General features: G+C 40.7%; 2 protein-coding genes across 2 annotated transcripts; one reads left to right on the plus strand and one right to left on the minus strand.

The window, feature by feature from the left end:
* Nucleotides 1-543: 543 nt before the first annotated feature.
* On the plus strand, nucleotides 544-1062 carry LOC306932141 (uncharacterized protein; the record flags this gene model as incomplete). Its single annotated transcript, XM_079513843.1, has 1 exon — nucleotides 544-1062. One exon carries the CDS (start codon nucleotides 544-546, stop codon nucleotides 1060-1062), a length of 519 nt encoding a protein of 172 aa, XP_079369969.1.
* A 3463-nt stretch (nucleotides 1063-4525) lies between these two features.
* On the minus strand, nucleotides 4526-13426 carry LOC306932617 (delta(3,5)-Delta(2,4)-dienoyl-CoA isomerase, mitochondrial-like). Its single transcript, XM_079514479.1, has 10 exons — nucleotides 12932-13426; nucleotides 11414-11582; nucleotides 9322-9410; nucleotides 9042-9166; nucleotides 8737-8785; nucleotides 8504-8568; nucleotides 7782-7852; nucleotides 6135-6206; nucleotides 5855-6005; nucleotides 4526-5114 (listed from the first exon to the last, which is right to left on the minus strand). Exons 1-10 carry the CDS (start codon nucleotides 12966-12968, stop codon nucleotides 5010-5012), a joined length of 933 nt encoding a protein of 310 aa, XP_079370605.1. The 5' UTR covers nucleotides 12969-13426; the 3' UTR covers nucleotides 4526-5009.
* Between the last annotated feature and the right edge of the window lie 3826 nt (nucleotides 13427-17252).

Consider the following 17252-nt stretch of genomic DNA (forward strand, 5'->3'; position numbering starts at 1 on the left):
TTCATGGTTTCGGAAGTATACTATAGTATGTCGTTTTTCATGTTTTTGGAGGATTTTTAAAAAATGATGAAAAAACATGAAAAAACGACATACTATAGTTCATGGTTTTGTAAGACATATCAGTAGTCCGCATGAATTTATTTATTTTGACCCATTACCTTGAGCCAGTCTGGTGACAGGGAACTCCATATTTGGGGATGGTTGACAAACTTGACATCATAGTGTAAGACAACTCAATCTTGTGTGTGACCCATTACTTTTGTAATTGATATTGATCTATGAGGATATCGCACCAGAGGAGTCAGAGCGCGGTGGTAACAAAAAGTAGATCTATCGTGACATCATAGTGACACCATAGGGATGGCACGTGCAAGTTTACTTAAAAACTGGACTTAAAACCACACAGGTCAAACAAACAAACAAACAATGTTGGTGTCTGAATGAGTTGTCAGAACTTCAGTTATCCTGCCATTCATGCAGTGTGCTCAACTTACTTGTTGATATCTGTTCAACCATTGTCTAGAACTTGGTTGTTATCAGGAAATGGCGACTAAATCCCTTAAAAAGCCCACTCCCACTGCAGGCCAAAGGACAAATCCTGGTCCGAAACCAGAGTTGACCGAGGAGAAAAAGCAGGAGATCAGAGAAGCCTTTAATCTCCTCGACACAGAGGGAACAGGCACCATACATGTGAAGGAACTGAAGTTTGCTATGGACGCCCTCGGCTTTGACCCAAATAAAGAAGAAATCAAAAGGATGATTGCAGACATAGGTAAGGAGGGCTCACAAACAATTGACTGCAATGACTTTCTCAGTTTGATGACGCCGAAAATGAGTGCAAAAGACTCAAAGGAGGAAATACTGAAGGCTTTCCGGTTGTTCGATGATGACAGAACGGGCAAAATCTCTTTCAGAAATCTCAAGAGAGTTGCAAAGGAGCTGGGTGAAGATGTGACAGATGAAGAGTTGCAGGACATGATCGAGGAGGCAGATCGAGACGGGGATGGAGAGGTCAACGAGGAGGAGTTTCTGAGGGTAATGGAGACCAGCAATTTGTTTTAATTAATTTTGTTACAATGAATGTTGACTTCTCGACTTGTAAAGAAAAAGGTTTTAATTGATTGCCTGAGTCCCATGGTGGGAGTTCTGGTCTGGTTTTGGTGGATATTCAGTAGTCATTTGGTGGGGTCACTGGGGGCCACGCACTAAAAATAAATTAATTCACAAAACTAGTGTCATTTGGCCTGGGCCGGTTTAGCGGTCCAGGCACCTTGGCTGCATGACAGTGTGCATGACTGGGGTTCGAGTCCCGATCCCGGCGAACTTCGCTGTGTGTCTTCCCCCCCATCTCTCTCGCCGTTTCCTATCAATAAAGGCAAAAAGGCCCAAAAATATATCTTTAAAAAGAATAGCGTCATTTGCATTGTTGACCTGTTTCTAACATATAGAGCAACTTTCGTTCAACTTCGACCCCTCTGTCACATGGAACTATGGTTTTGTGCTGCTGCTGGCGTAGTGATACTGGATACAAAAACTTGTTCCATGTGACAGAAGGCTCAAAGTTGAACGAAAGTTCTCTACGTGGTAGAAATAGGTCAACAATACAAAGGACCCTAGTTTTACGGACTCATTTATTTTCAATGCCTGGCTCCCACCCAGACCCCCACCAAATGACCACAACTCCCACCACGGGACTCAAGAATCAATTAATAATACCTTTGGATCGACTATATATGACAAGTAGCCTATTTCTTACAGTTTTAAGTCCAAAAATCTAAACTAACCCTTTAAGCTCTCTTCAACCAAAACTTCAAAAATCCAAAACAAGACTTCTTACAGTACTAAAAAAATAAACATAACGTGAACACAATTATTAATTCAACTTTTTCCAATGTGTTGTCTTTTCTTTTCTTATTTTAACTTATTTTAACCAAAATAAAGTAAAGTGGCATTGTAAATCAGAAGTCCATTACTACTGTACTGTAGGTACAGAATCTTTACTTAAGTACAGTACTGTACTTGAGTACTGTAGTTAAGTACAGAATCTGTACTTAAAGGACAACTTTTTTTCAACCGAGGTTCATGTTTTAGGTTATTAGAGAAAGTAAAAGCAGAGTGTTATTCTTTTTCATTTGCTGCTTTCTTTCGTTTTAGGGATTTGAGCTATTTTTGACAGAGGCCGCGGGCATTCGAGCATTCTTTTTTACAGAATGTTATAGCGATTTCTTTTTTTATTATTTACTATAGTCCTACTAGACCCCAAGAAATGACATCTGGCCACAAAAGATCACAGGATCTGCTGAATGTGTCAAACTGACATATTGAGCCTATGACAGTGTGGCTTCCCCCCAGTAGGCCTCCTTCACATTCAGTAGATCCTGTGATCCTCTGTGGCCAGATGTAATTTCCTGGGGTCTATTAGGACTATAGTACAGTAAATAAGAAAATAAATTGCCATATTTTGTAAAAAAAAGAATCACACTTCACACAAGTGAGGGGCGCCAATATATTAAAGTCTAACTCGTGTTGATTAGGTGATGTAATGGTGATGTAAAACAAACGGTGCAAACAAACATTAAACAATTAACAATAAAGAGACAATGATGTAAATGACACATTATGACATGATACATTTTCCCTTCATTGTCAATGCATTTACAAAAAAAAAACATTAAACCTGTGTATAGGAGGGGCTGGCTCCCCTCAAAAATACATATTTACATGCTCGAATGCTCCCGCCCCCCTGTCAAAAACAGCTAAAATCCCTAAAACGAAAGAAAGCAGCAAATGAATAAAAAATTAACACTCATCTTTTACGTTCTCTAATAACCTAAAACATAAAACTAAAACCGTCCTTTAAGTACAGATTTACTTAAGTAAATGTCCACCTGTTATTCATACACAGTCCCAACTAGAGTTGTCCCGATCGGATCGGGTGATCAGGATCGGGCCGATCACGTCATTTTCAAATGATCGGAAGCCAAAAAACGTGATCGGGACATCCCTAGTATCAATATTATATCCATATCATGATATTAAACTGGTAATTGTCTGTTATTTGGGATATTGTACTTTTGTGATATGGCATAAATGTGTTCTATAAAATATAAATATCGGATCTGGAAAAATCGGTATCGGCAGATGCTCAAAATCAAATGATCGGAATCGGATCGGGAGCAAAAAAACGTGATCGGGACATCCCTAGTCCCAACGCATAAATGCGCACAAAATGATTCACAACTCAAATCATATCTCAACCACAAGTCTATGTTTGCTATGAATGTACTTTCTATTTAGTTTAGGGACTCTGGGTCCTTTGCAATGATGGCTCTGGCTTTGGGCTTGTGGCTCCATCACTAGCAGAATGTGATGTCTGTTGCATCTATTCCCTTCCTTCAGACTCTACCATGTATCAATGAATGTGGCTTGACACATCACCATCTTATCATTTTGGAGTCGTTGGGAGGATGGGTATTGCTGGACTTGACAAAACAGCGTTTCTGAGCCTCACGCTTCGTTGTGAGCTAGGCTTTAATGTTGCTTTAGCTGCTGGTTTCAATGACTGTTTCCAGATTGGCAGGATTGTTCGAGTCGGGGCTTCTATTGTATATCATCGGATGGCCAACTCAGTGTCGTGAAGGCACACCCTCGTCTCCGGTCGAGTCGAAAAGGCCAGCTTCTAAGGGTGGGCTGTATAGGGAAGTCACTTGAACAGCTTCTAAAAAACAAGGACGTTGGACCATGGGCTGAAAGTTTGAGAAAATATGGAGAGATGACCATTTATTCTGGGCAGTCACAGCCTGAAAGGTTTCTGAACCCTTCCTCCAAGCAAGGAAGGAATATAAACAAACAAAAAAGAAAAACAAATGCTGTATTCGGAAGAACTTGGCAACTCCTTAGTTAGAGTGCAGGTCCAGCGAGGTCCATAGATGGTGTGGCATGTCTTCTCCTTTTACACCACCTGCTGGGTCCCGGATGTAACGTTGGAAGCTGGAGGGCCCAGCTGTCTCCCACGACTGTTTCCTGGATGCTGCCAGCCAGGCGTCTCTGGACAAGGGATAGACTGTAGCATCTCTTGTGCTGCCTTGTTGTAGGAACGGCGAAACTTGAGCCTGCCTGGTGCCTGGTGGTGCTGGTGTTGTTGTGGCTTTGTGCAAGATGTGCCAGTCAGGATCTCGTCTCTGGGCATGTTCCGAACAAGTTATGGTAGAAGTCTGTTCCATCTCTTTTTGCTGTCTCCAGCAGTTTCTTCACACTCCGCACAGCCCTTTCACAGAGGCGGTTAGACCATGGTACTCAGGACTGTACAAAGTCCCAAGATCTGGCATAGTCACCATCCGGCGAAAAACTACATATGTATGTCATCGTTATCAACAATGATTTTTTCTTAATGAAAATCATGAAAAACATCATACTATACATATAGTATAGTATGTATTTTAAGTTACATTTGAATGCATAGTATATTATGCATATGTATATACATTAATAATTTAAGCCATTTTAAAAGGAGGGAAATGGAGGGAATGGAGCAAAAGCAAAAGCGTTTTTAATTTTATACATGTCAATTTAATAGAAACGGTCATCTAAAAATGTACAAAAGAAAGTGTGATGTTGGCTCATTGACAATTCTGATGTACATACTACATAGAGGTACCAACACACACAATAAGCATGTTTTATAGTACATTGAGTACATTCCAAATGTCTTTCTTTTTGGAAGGAGAAGTTTACTCGCCCACTGTCGCTGATGTTTAACTCAGTCTTCCGTTAAGCATCTGCTTGCACATCTCAGTGTTTAGTATGGTTTTTAGCTAAATTGTTCAGTTTCTTCTTGGATGCAAAGTGTTAGTATCATCTCATAGGGTTGACTTTACAGATAAACGAGATAAAGAGTCTCATTCTTAATCCCAAACAAACAGATCTGCAGGAAAACCATGATGTTGAATCATCAGCAGAATAATCTAACATTCTTACAGTGTAAATCAATCACTAAGGCAGGGTTTAGTTTACAGTTTGGAGAAGGGTACTGTCTTGGGACTCTTCTTCTCCATGGAGGCCTGAGCTGACTTCATAACATCATGTGTCTGAAGCATACTCATATTCCAAGTGGCCTGGAAATGAAGAACAAGACAATTCATCAATTCATCATCAAACACAGCAGGAGATGAGTGTATTATTACGAGTTACCTTTGAAGGTCATACTTTGTCAAAGGAAAAAAAAAAAGTATGTCAATTATATTGACATTTCCATGCAAGTAAGAACCGTACTGCAGTGCTAGCATGGCTAAAAGGTAAAAAGGCATCCGCATTATAACAGTTCAATTCTGCCCGGAGACCAATATTGAGTGCAGGTGTTTTACCAACTCTTAATCTATAACCTCAGTTTACCGTTTCTTTACAATCCTCCCTGAAAATAAGTTAAACTCCCTAAAAAAAGCCTGGGGAAAAAAACAACATGCTATATTATGTACTAAAGACAAGGCGGCGATCCGAGCACTCAAAGTGCTCCAACATGTTTGCTTCTTTTAACTTTTATAAATAAAGTAAATCTATTTTTATCCACCCTCTCCTCATTTTTAACTTTGAGTGCTTGGATCGCCGCCTTGACTTTAGTATTCCAGTCCCACTGATCTTTGAAGCACCAGCCTACTTTACTTTATTATTTTTTTGCATCTCCATCGAGCACCTGGTTGATTTTCTTTTTGATGCTATATTATGTCTTTAAAAGTTTATACAAGTCATTGCACTACGTAAAGATGTTTAAGTAATATTTAGCCAAAGAAAGTCATACTCCTATAGTCAAAATAAATTAATAACTCTTTCCTACTGTTTCTTATTAATAATGAATTACCATGTAGTCCAGTCCCTCTGCTACACTGTGGTCTCTGGAGTAAATGAGGTTGACTTTGGTTCCCTGTACAGCTACTGGGCTACGTCCGGCGATCTCACTGGCCATTTCCAAGGCTCCAGCCATCATTGCTTCCTTGTCAGCAAACACACGGCTAAAGAGAATATGAATTGTTGAGTTTATAAATTATACAGATACACCCACAATCTGGGGAACAAGTGACACAATTTACCATTTGAAAATATATCAATGTTTCATTGTTTATATATGGACACACTCCTACCTGACTAAGCCACAGTTTTTGGCCTCATCCGCATACAACTTTCTAGCAGTCAGAGCAAGCTCATTCACGAGGCTAGAAATGGGTTAAAACAAGAGAAAATCAACAACATTGGCATGTAACTAGTAATGTGTGAGTATATTTGATATGACACAACATTCCACATCAATGTGTTGTGTAACCACTGCTCAAAATAAATAAATGTTTTATTCATGAGTGTCTTCCACGATTCATAGGGCCGATTCATACTCCTATTTTAGAGCCGAATAAAATTCGGTTCGGCTCTGTAGAGCCTACAATGTGACGTAATTTGAGGTTCGGGGGGCGGGTACCGTCCTTACAAAGTCGGCTCTTCGGTGCTACTGAACATTTCTGACGAGCCGAAATCATTTCGGCATTACAGCGGTAAAATAGGAGTATGAATCGGCCCATACTCTTTCATTTTAGAGCCGAATAAAAGTCGGTTCGGCTCTGTAGACTACAATGTGACGTAATTTGAGGGGGGGGGGGGGGGGGGTACCGTCCTAAAGTCGGCTCTTCGGTGCTACCGAAAATTTCTGACGAGCCGAAATCATTTCGGCACTACAGCGCCGAAACAGCGGTAAAATAAGAGTATGAATCGGCCCTTAAGCCGAGCAAATATTCTCTTTAGTTAGTTGCTGCGAGAGTGAGGTCTAGCCAACACCAACTCGGGATTCCTGATCGCTGCCCTCTTGGGCAAACCCCAAACATGCTGAATTCAGCCCTCTGTGGCTGGAATAGATGTCAAGAGGTATGGGTCTGACCACATGAGCCTAGCCAGCCAGAGTACCTATAATCTAGATCATTCCTCCATTCTGCCTGCCGATAGCTTGACCAGTTGCTGAGATGTAGAAAAATGTAAGCTTCTCAGCTTCTTATACTGAACTTATTTTCACTCTAGATGAGACTGTCCGCGTGACAAGACCGCTGGCTTATGCTGTCTATGGGAACAGAGTTTTTAGAATCCTAATATCTCGGATTCTTCTTCCAGGTTGCATTTGGATCAAAACAAGCTTGATTTGCAGCTCATTTCTATAAACGATATGATCACCGGTTACAAAATGTATATTTTGGGTGAATTAAATGACATTTGCGCGACTTGTTACAGTACATAGTGATTTCACACTTCCCGTTTCTCAGTTTCCGAGAGAAACAGCTTTCAAAATAAGACGGTTAACATTGACATGAACGGCGGCAACCATGGCAATCTACGAGTATCTATTCAGCCAACAGATGGCGGTCTTATTTATTACCTTATTCTATGCCCATGAAGTGATTGATGACTTTTACACTGTAGGGCGCTGTTCTGGTTTCAATGAGTTTTGAGAGCTCTCAGATCACATCGGGACACGTTGGTCACGTGACCGGACAGAAATTGTCACATGTAAGTACACAGGACTGGAGTGAAAAGTCCACTGTAATAGCTGTCCAATGAAAACAGCTCGCGGAGCAAGGTGTCAATAACAGCTTGTAACTTTCCAACAGATTGTCGCGTGTGGACCGTGTTTTTTTCCCCCCGATTCTACAACATCCGTGGGCTCGTGCACGGAACAGAACGAGCGCAAAATATTGTGATTTTTCCAAAGGTAGTTGAAATATCACTATAAACCCGGGCATGCTAAGAGATACCTGCGACTGCCAATGACTTTAGGAAGTCTCTGGAGAGTTCCAACATCTGCTGCAAGACCAATATCCACTTCCTACAACATGAGACAAGAGGAGAGGCTTACAAAGAGTGGCGTTGCCGTTTTGTAGAAAACACAAATGTATGACACTTTTCATACAAAATAAAGGCAATTTAATGCACACAACAAAAATAAGCACTCAAACATTTTGTGCTTTATACTTTTGACAGATATGTGCAAATATATGTTCATATGCATTTGTCTCGATGTCAAACATCACTAAGACTAAAATTCATAGCAGAAATCAGAACACATTTTTGGAAATGTAGTAAACCCATTTTCAAACATCAAAGGCTCTTTGGGGGTTCGTTCTTACTACATTTGTGTCGACATATTGAGATGCATGCTGGGACACAGACCCCCATGTTCATGGCGAGAAAGTAATAGTATAATGTCCCCTTTTATTCCACATTTTACTGCTGCCCCTACTGAATGCACAGATAAAACTATGAATGGCTCCAATCTGTTTCATCGTTATGGTTTGTCAGTGCCTACTGGAGTATTTAAGAAAATACATATGAATTGTGGAATAAATATGTTTTTCAGTATTTCTGCTTTAAAGGCAGGAGAGAGAGAAAGGAGATTATATGCAGCAAAAAGCCTCAGGTTGGTGGAACCGAACCCGGGCCAGCTTATTTATGTGGTATGAGCTCGTAGTAGCCATACCTTGACTTGGAACCATGCGTCTTGGGTACATAAACGAATATCACAGGCTGTAATCAGGTCAACTCCTGGAATAAGAGGCAGAATGACAAATCAGCTTACTGAGTATTCCTCTAGTACAAGTTCTACAGGTTTTAAAACAAGTAGATGTAATATTTCGGATAATTGACTTGAAAAGCAGATTGTCATGTTGCTGTTGCTTGTGGTGTGGTTGTTAGGCATTGTGGCGATATTACCTCCTCCTACACAAGCTCCATGGACTGCTACCACCACAGGTTTTGGGCACTTTTGAAAGAAAAGAGAAAGTTAAATCATAGATCCAACCTAGAAATGTACACCATCTCCTACCTAGAGTAATAATCCATAACCGACCATAGGTACCATAGGTTCTTTAGTTTGATTCAAAGGGTCAAGTATACTCGGTTTCAACTACTGTGAGTATTTAATGTGTTACTGAGTGTGACTTGATTTCATTATTTTTCCCTGAAAAGGCCACCCTGCCACAATATACCGGTACACAGTGTCAGTGTGTAATCATCACCTTCTCTATAACAGAGAATGTCTCCTGGTATTTGGCTATGATTTTTCTCATGTTCCAGGAGGTTCTTGCCATGTCATCCCCCTCTGGCTGAAGTATATCACTGGCCATGTCCATCAGGTCAATACCTAGAGGCGACACACACACACACAAACGCACACCAATAAAAGTCGTTTTGTTACATAACGGCGTTATAAATAGAGCCCACTAGAGAACACTGGATATTATGCAGGTGAGATAAATCATCTTGAAACAAGCACTAATATTTTTAACAACTATATACCTGCAGTAAAAGACTTCCCTGCTCCAGAAAAGACCACCACTCTGCAATCTGGGTCTCCAGCTATTTGGTTGAAGCAGTCCACCATCTCACTGGTAAAGAAACAGCATGTTCATGTTAAAGGCGTAGTGAAATGAAAAATATGTTTTTCACACTTTTAGACCACAACTGTGGTCATCATATCAGCATACCTAACATAACAATGGATGCGGGAAAAAAATGGGTATATTTTCATTTGTGCATTTTTATATAAAAAGTCCATAAAAATCGAATTTGAATTACTTCCTGAAAACGAAATGTCGAGGCCCACATAGATAAAAGCCAATAAAAATGAAGCTCACTCGTTTAATTCCCCATATCTGCGCATCCGTCCAACACAGCTGCTACTGATTACAGAAATCTTTTTTATTCCCATTCAATTCTTAATCATCACGCTAAAATATGTATCTGAAAACATTATAGGGTAGAAATAAGCCACATAACAGTAAACTGGTACAGCTGGCCGACTATCTGACTTGTAAACAAACACACTACATGCATAGCTACCGTCCCTAGCTACCGTCCCTGCGTCCCATCGCCTGAAGGGATGTGACGCTCTGATTGGTTCAGAAACTTCAGAGCGGCGTTTCAAGCTGAAACCGTCTGAAACTTCAAAATAAAATGCCCACCATTTCTGTTTCCCTACACCTTTAAACTTCCATTCTGGATTTCATTAGGTGTTCAAATTAACACTGGGGGCTCTATGCAAGGCCCACCTCCATTTTTCCTCCACACCAAATGTCTTTATCGAAAATAGCCGATCTAAAAGATCACAACGTTGTGTTGCAACGTGCTGTGTGTGAGCTTGCACATCTGTTATTTTTGCCCCATGTTCGCCCCAGAATCAGGACACTGTGGTGAAACGCAGACTAATGGCTTTCTGTCTTTCATCTTTATCTTGATTTAGAGTAGTATAAAAAAGCAACCCGATAGTCGAGGGTATAGGGTATAATGTTCTGATCAATGAGTGCCCAGGTAGATTCCCGGCTGGCCAGATCATTTGCTAAATGTCATGCCCATACTCTCTCTCCGCATTTCCTGTCGCTGTCAATAAAGTCTAAAAAAATGCCTAAGAAATATCTTTCAAAATATATATACCATAAACAAATTAACTAAAACTAAAACGCATGTAATCTTGTTACCTAATTTTGTCTAATTTTGCCTTGAGGGACTAGTTCATGCAAAAATGGCTTATTTTCTATCAATTACACACCCCAAGAAGCCTTCAATAGATGGAGATTGTTGTGTTTTTGTCACATTCCAAAGGCAATGATTTGACGACCGGCGCTACCGAGTTTCTTTTTTCTCTTTTCTTAATGACAGTACAGTCTAGTAGTCTAGTGCAGTGTTTCCCAAACACTGGGTCAGGACCCATTTGTGGGTCGCGGACACATTTTTATGGGTCCCTTGATTGTTTCCTATGTTTTGTTTTTAATTATTATTTCAAAACATTTAAAAAAAAAAACATTTCCAAGAAAATGAAACTTTTCATGAATTAAAAATAAAATTCAATGATTTTTTTCAGTAATTTCATGAAGAAATCAACCTTGTAGAAAAAAAGTCCTTTTGCACATCTACAGGGACAGGTGCATTGGAGGCTCGAAGCAGGCAACCAGTGCTGAGAGAAGGGAGATCCCACCCTCTGTCTTCACTTACAGTATATAGCAGCGGTTTATTAAGCCGAGTATACTCATACTCAGCTTAATAAACTGCTGCTATATAAGTGAAGACAATGTGCTGTGTGCAACGAAACATCTAAGAAATGCCATAAATTAGAAAACGAAAAGTTTTTTTTTTTAGAAACCAAGGTTTTGTAAGTAAAGTGAGCTGTAGGAGAAAACTATTTCGTGAACGAATACTTAACAAAACAAATGTTTACGAAGTAGTGAAAATAGCCAATCTACAAGCACACAATGTGGCGCGAAGCGACCCGGTGTGAGCTTGTAGATAATTAGATATGCCATTTTCACTAGTTTAGGTCCCGGGCAAACGTCTAATCTCTCCCTTTGGGTCTCGACCTGAAAAGGTTGTGGAACCTCTGGTTTAGTTGTCATACCTCCAGAAAGCCCTGTTCATAGCGTTGCGTTTCTCTGGCCGGTGTAATTCGACATGAGTGATGGACTCCGCTGGATGATTGATGGCTAGGGTGGTGAAGGGGGGGGTTGGGCCCCCGGCAGAAGACATACTTCTGACTGCACTGCAAAGGGGGAGCCACAGACACCTGTCTGATAGAATGAGGAGATTAGAGATAAAGCCTCCTAGTCCTAATTTACACAAAGAAAAGCCTAGTGACAGGAGGTTACACAAAGACAGACACTTTCCCTTTCACTCCAATGTAACCAATGTAATGATAAGGCTTTCTGCAGTACCTTCAATGTAATCACAAGGCTTTCTGCAGTACCTTCAAAATAAATAACCATTGCTTCTGCCATCTTTCTATAGCGTTTGAGGCCTTCACACTCGTGTGAAGTGAGGGGCACCGAGATTTTTGGGGACATGTTGATGTTCTCATGTCTGTGAAAAATGAAATATATTTATTACAAATGTATTTATTTGGCTGGGGAGCGGGAATTTATAGGCTCTAACAAAGTCCATAGACTTGGCTGGCCGGTAACAGTTACGGTCGCCCCAATTCCATCGCGCCCCCACTTTTTTCCGCCCACCTCACTCCGACTGCTCGGTGCGGCGGTTCTTGTATTCTTTATTTTGTTTTACTGAGAATACGGTTAGAAATTTGGGGTTAGGCATATTTTTACTGGGTTTACGTTTAAGAATAGGCTTAGGTTTAGGCATAGTTTTACTGAGGTTAAGGTTAGGTTTAATTAAGCATAATTTACTTAGGATACTTTAGGAATACCAGGCAGTGCAGTTCCACTGGCTGTACGCCCGAGGCGAGTTGGTAAAGGGGTGAGTTGTCTGGGACTGGTATTCGGCTGTAACCTGACTCTGCCAGATGGGGCAGCAGAGAGTACACTGGGTTCCCCCCTCCTGCTCCGGGGGGAACCCAGTGTACTCTCTGCTGCCCCATCTGGCGGAGTCAGGTTAATTCGGCTGGCCTATGCTACGACATAATTTTGGAAAGCCATGCATTGGAGGGGCTATAGCTACCCTCAAAAAACAACTGGATAATATACAGTAGCCTATAAGAAATACAACTTTTTAAATGAGTAGTGAGTAAGTGAATGGAACACAATAGGAGTTAGCCTGTAACACTATCTTTTTTCCAAATACAAAAAGGGTATACAGGGTTCTAAAAGGGGCTAAATAGTGTTAACAGAATACAGAATTTGGATGACCCTGTGGAACCTGTTAACATAGTTCGGAGATGTTGGTTGTGTGTGAATCTGTAGGATCAGGATGTAACTTGTAAATATCACCTTTCACCTAAATAAACAAAGTGAGCTAGCTGCTGGGTAGCGTTTAGCTTCTAAATCTAAAGTGAAGGCTATGTTGTTCATGACATGACCGTCTTGTGATCCAAGGCGGTTGTCACCTATCAGTTTACATTAAACGCAGCACCCTAAAAAATCCTAAACCTATGATATGTTAGTGATTCATCACGGCACACACTTACTTTTCATGAGAGCTGACCTGACAGTGAATGACAACATTGCCCTGTCTCAATGAGTCCAGAGTCCTCCTGTGGCTGTTTGAAATGCAAGGTTAACTTAACGTCACTGCAGTGCAGGGTGCAGATTCCTTCCTTCTGTCACAAATGGTAAGGTTGCTGCCCTGCAGGGTGCATGTGATGAGCAGCTCAAAAGACACTTCACCCCGTTCAGCTTTTTGAATACCCCCCCGTCTGTCAACTTTAACCTACATCCACATCCAGCTGCTAACTGTAGCAGCTACTAGCTAGTTATTATACTCTAATGTAGAAAAGTAGCTGGGTCCACCACGTCCTAGCTTGCATCTAGCACACAGCAGACTCAAGGAAGGCGACTGTATTTAAGGCTTCAAGAAAATGCTGCAATTATAACATTGCAGCATATCACTGTCACATTCATGTCGTCTACCTAAAAGTGCTATGGTGTCCGACGAGGCTCAAACTCGGCTACGATACGCGTAGCGTTGGAATATGATCCAGAGGAACTGAATAGCCTACATATTTTCTCTTCGCAGACGATGAGATATGTGGTTTCACGTCTGTGGTTCTTCTCACAAGTTTTAATTTCAAGGTCCCGGGTCCATTTGGTTCCATTTGTGCAAGTGCTCCAGTGAGTCAGACCTAAGGTCCAATTAACGCCCTCAAGTAATCAGCAATGTGTTTTTTTCCGTGTTTTATGCGAATAACATGAATAGAAACGATCACGTTTGTTGTGTTTCTCACTTTCTCATACTTCTTTTTTCTAAACAGATTTAGCAGTATGGTCATTCTGATCATTGCAATTTACATCGACATGTGTCACAAGTCCGACTGATATCTGTGAATTCCCATGCACTCTGCTTGGCCAATGGCCTGCCCTGGACACAGTACTCAACCTGTCTACAGCAGATCGCATAATCTGCCTAACCTCACCTCACCAGGTTTTCCATACTCTGCCAGATTGGTTAAAATTAAATACAATTTTCATTTCAAGTTCCAGGTTAAAATAAAGAATATTTAAAGGATGATATTGAGCAGCTATTGGTGGACAGCTAGTATCCAACTCGACCCCACATGAGTACTTGAGTAAGAGTACAAATACGACTGTTAAAGTATAAGTAGCTCAGTCAAAATGTTACTTGAGTCTCTTACTCAAGTAACATCAAGACTTCAAGAGTAGATCCCTGATGTCATTGTAAATTAAGCCCATATATGGAGATCCCTGATGTCATCAATATTAGTATAGGCCTATGGATATAACTAGAGACGGACCTGCCCCAAAGTTATTTGTGCAGCCGTGCCCGGCAGCCGGCGAAAACTAGAGTTCTCAACAGGCCGGAAAATGAAGGCCCAGCCCTACCTGGGCCCTCATCAAACCCTACACTCAAGACGCTGCCCCACTGCCACCCCCACCTGTTTTGACATTCCATATGTTGATCTGACCTCATCAACCCCTGTTCACTCAAGACATGTCACACGCTCCATAGGCTACATGGCCAGTGCACGCTTCTTGCCCTTTTGGGGCGAGGTCGCTTCTCGTCTTACTGGTTTTATAGGACCTTGTAATTCTTCTTTCAGAGAAGTAACTCTGAAACCACCTGCACTGCATGCACTGACGTGCTTGCTTATACATTATACATCTTCGTTTATACGAAAGGAATATAATATAATATAATATACGAAAGGAATATAATATCCTTTTTGAGGGGCGCTAGCACCTCCTATATTTTCGTCCCAACACGTGTCACGTTTGCCATTGACAATGAAAGGAGAATTTACACCATATGTGTCTGAACAAATCGGCTTTTTGTGGCAACACAAATATTTTTGTAGAATTTATGTCGTCATATGTGTCTTTTCTAAACACAGTGCAACCGTTTTAATTCAGCTTGGGGCTTATATATAAGTACAATTAAATAAATATTATTATTACAAGTTATAGAATATGACCACCATGACCATAATACAAACATACCACTTTCGGTCCAGCCGACCACAGTATACTACTTTCAAGTTACATACATAAACTATGTATACAAGTATATACTTATAATTGGCTGTTGATGGTGACGTAATTAAGATAGGCTTCATTACATACATACATACATTACCTTTTACCCACCCGACATTGAAACATATCTTAATTACGTCACCATCAACAGCCAATTATAAGTTTGATGGTGACGTAATTAAGTTTCAGATTACATACATGTTTTAAACAAAATAATTGTATGTCGTAATGTAATGTCAGATTTCTTTAAATAGGTTTATTTGTTGTTTTAGTATATAATTTCAATATTTTACAGGGGGGCTGATAGACAGAGTGGAGTTCTAGTTGGTTTTGTAATTGACTGTGAAACTTGGCTCCAAACAGTATCATGCGTCCGGATTCAGAGAATATTCTTCTGGGAATAGCAAAATAGGGATGTTGAGTATTTCTAAGTGGATATGGGGATGTATACGGTATCAGTGACTGTTTCAGGTATGGAGGGCAGTTGAAGTGCACACATTTAAAGATGAATTGGTACCAGTGAAGTTGTCTTCTTGCCTTAGGCTGCAGCCAGTCAAGTGAACTGTATAAGGAACAGTGGTGTGTTTGGTATGGGCACCTCAATACAAATCGGCAGTGAGTTATTTAATACGTTAAGAGGTTTGAGGATGGTTTCTGTGGTGTTCTGATATACTATGTCGGCGTAATCTACAATGGGGAGTAGTACTTGGTTTATGATTCTTTTCCTTACTTCGAATGAGAAGCAGTTGATGGAGGGGTATAATGAGCACAAACTGCCGTAGGTTTTCTTTAGTGTGAGATCAATGTGGGGTTTGAAAGAGAGTTCAGGGTCAAGTGTGATACCAAGGTATTTGAATGTGTCCACTTTCTCCAGGTTAGAACGATCATTGAATTTAATCCGTAGATCAGAGGTTTTTGCACTACTGCGTGAGTGGCCGAATAGCATGCTGCAGGACTTTTTTGTTCAGTAAACCATGTTTGGACCAGATTGAAATCAGACTGTAGGAGGTGTTGAATTTGGTGAGTGTTTTTGTCAGAAACGTAGATAACAGTGTCATCGGCATAGAGTTGGACTTGACAGTGGGAACAGATATCAGGTAGATCATCTATGAATATAGAGAAGAGGAGTGGTCCCAGTATAGACCCCTGTGGAACACCTTTCTCTACTAATGAAAAGTCTGATTTAGAGCCTTGTAGTGCTACACACTGACGCCTGTTGTGGAGATAGGAATTGAACCATAGGAGAGCGTTTCTATTTAAACCAACAGAGAAGAGTTTGTCAAGAAGGAGGTAGTGGTCAACCATGTCGAATGCTTTGGAAAGATCAATGAATATTGCACCAGTGAGATGCCTTTTGTCAAAGGACAGAAGTACGTCGCTTGTGAATTTTAAGGTAGCTGTGGTTGTGGAGAAGTGTGGTCTGAATCCTGATTGAAGAGGGGATAAAATGTTGCCACGATTAATGTGATCTGATAGCTGTTTGTAGATACGTTTTTCGAAGACTTTCGCAATAGTGCAAATGCTGGAAATGGGTCTGTAGTTATTTATGTCGGTTGGGTCTCCAGTTTTAAAAATGGGGGTGACTCTTGCACTTTTCCAAATTGAAGGGAGTGAGGAGGTAGACAGAGACAGATTGAACAGGTCAGCGAGGGGATACATTAATATGTGAGCAGCAAGTTTAACAAATTTAGCTTCAAGACCGCCTGGACCGGCACCACAACTTTCTTTCAATTCACATATTGCGTAGTAGACATCGGTAGGCTGAAGTTTTTTGAAAGAGAAAGAACCATTATGGGCGTTTGTGTTTGGGGAACCAGCTGTAACATAGGAGTCTGTGTGTTGGGAACTACAGATTGAGGAAAAGTGGTTATTGAATGCTTGGGAGATGAGAAGGGGGTCAGAGATAATGTCATTATTGATTTGGATCTGCTTTATGGTTTTTTTTATCTGTTTTATTGAGAAACCCCAAATTGTTTGGGGTTGTGGAAATCATGTCTGAAGCTGTCTTTAAAATAGTTAGATTTTACATTTCTTGTTTGGGTTTTTGATTGGTTCCTCAGGTGTCTGTAATGTTCCCAATCACCAGGGTCTCTTGTGGTCCGGTATTTTGACCAAGCTTTGTCCCTTTCTTTATAGAGATTAATAAATTGTGAGTTAATCCATGGTAAATGTCTTCCTTTGACTCGGATTGTTTTCAGTCCCACGCGTCCTCAACAGAAGGAATTTGCTGGAATCTGTTCCAGTTGATGCCAATTAGGTCTTGTATGTAGGAGTTTACGTTCATGTTTTTGCTTTGTC

This window comes from Electrona antarctica, assembly GCF_951216825.1.
Source record: "Electrona antarctica genome assembly, chromosome: 11".
NCBI classification, from domain to species: Eukaryota; Metazoa; Chordata; class Actinopteri; order Myctophiformes; family Myctophidae; genus Electrona; species Electrona antarctica.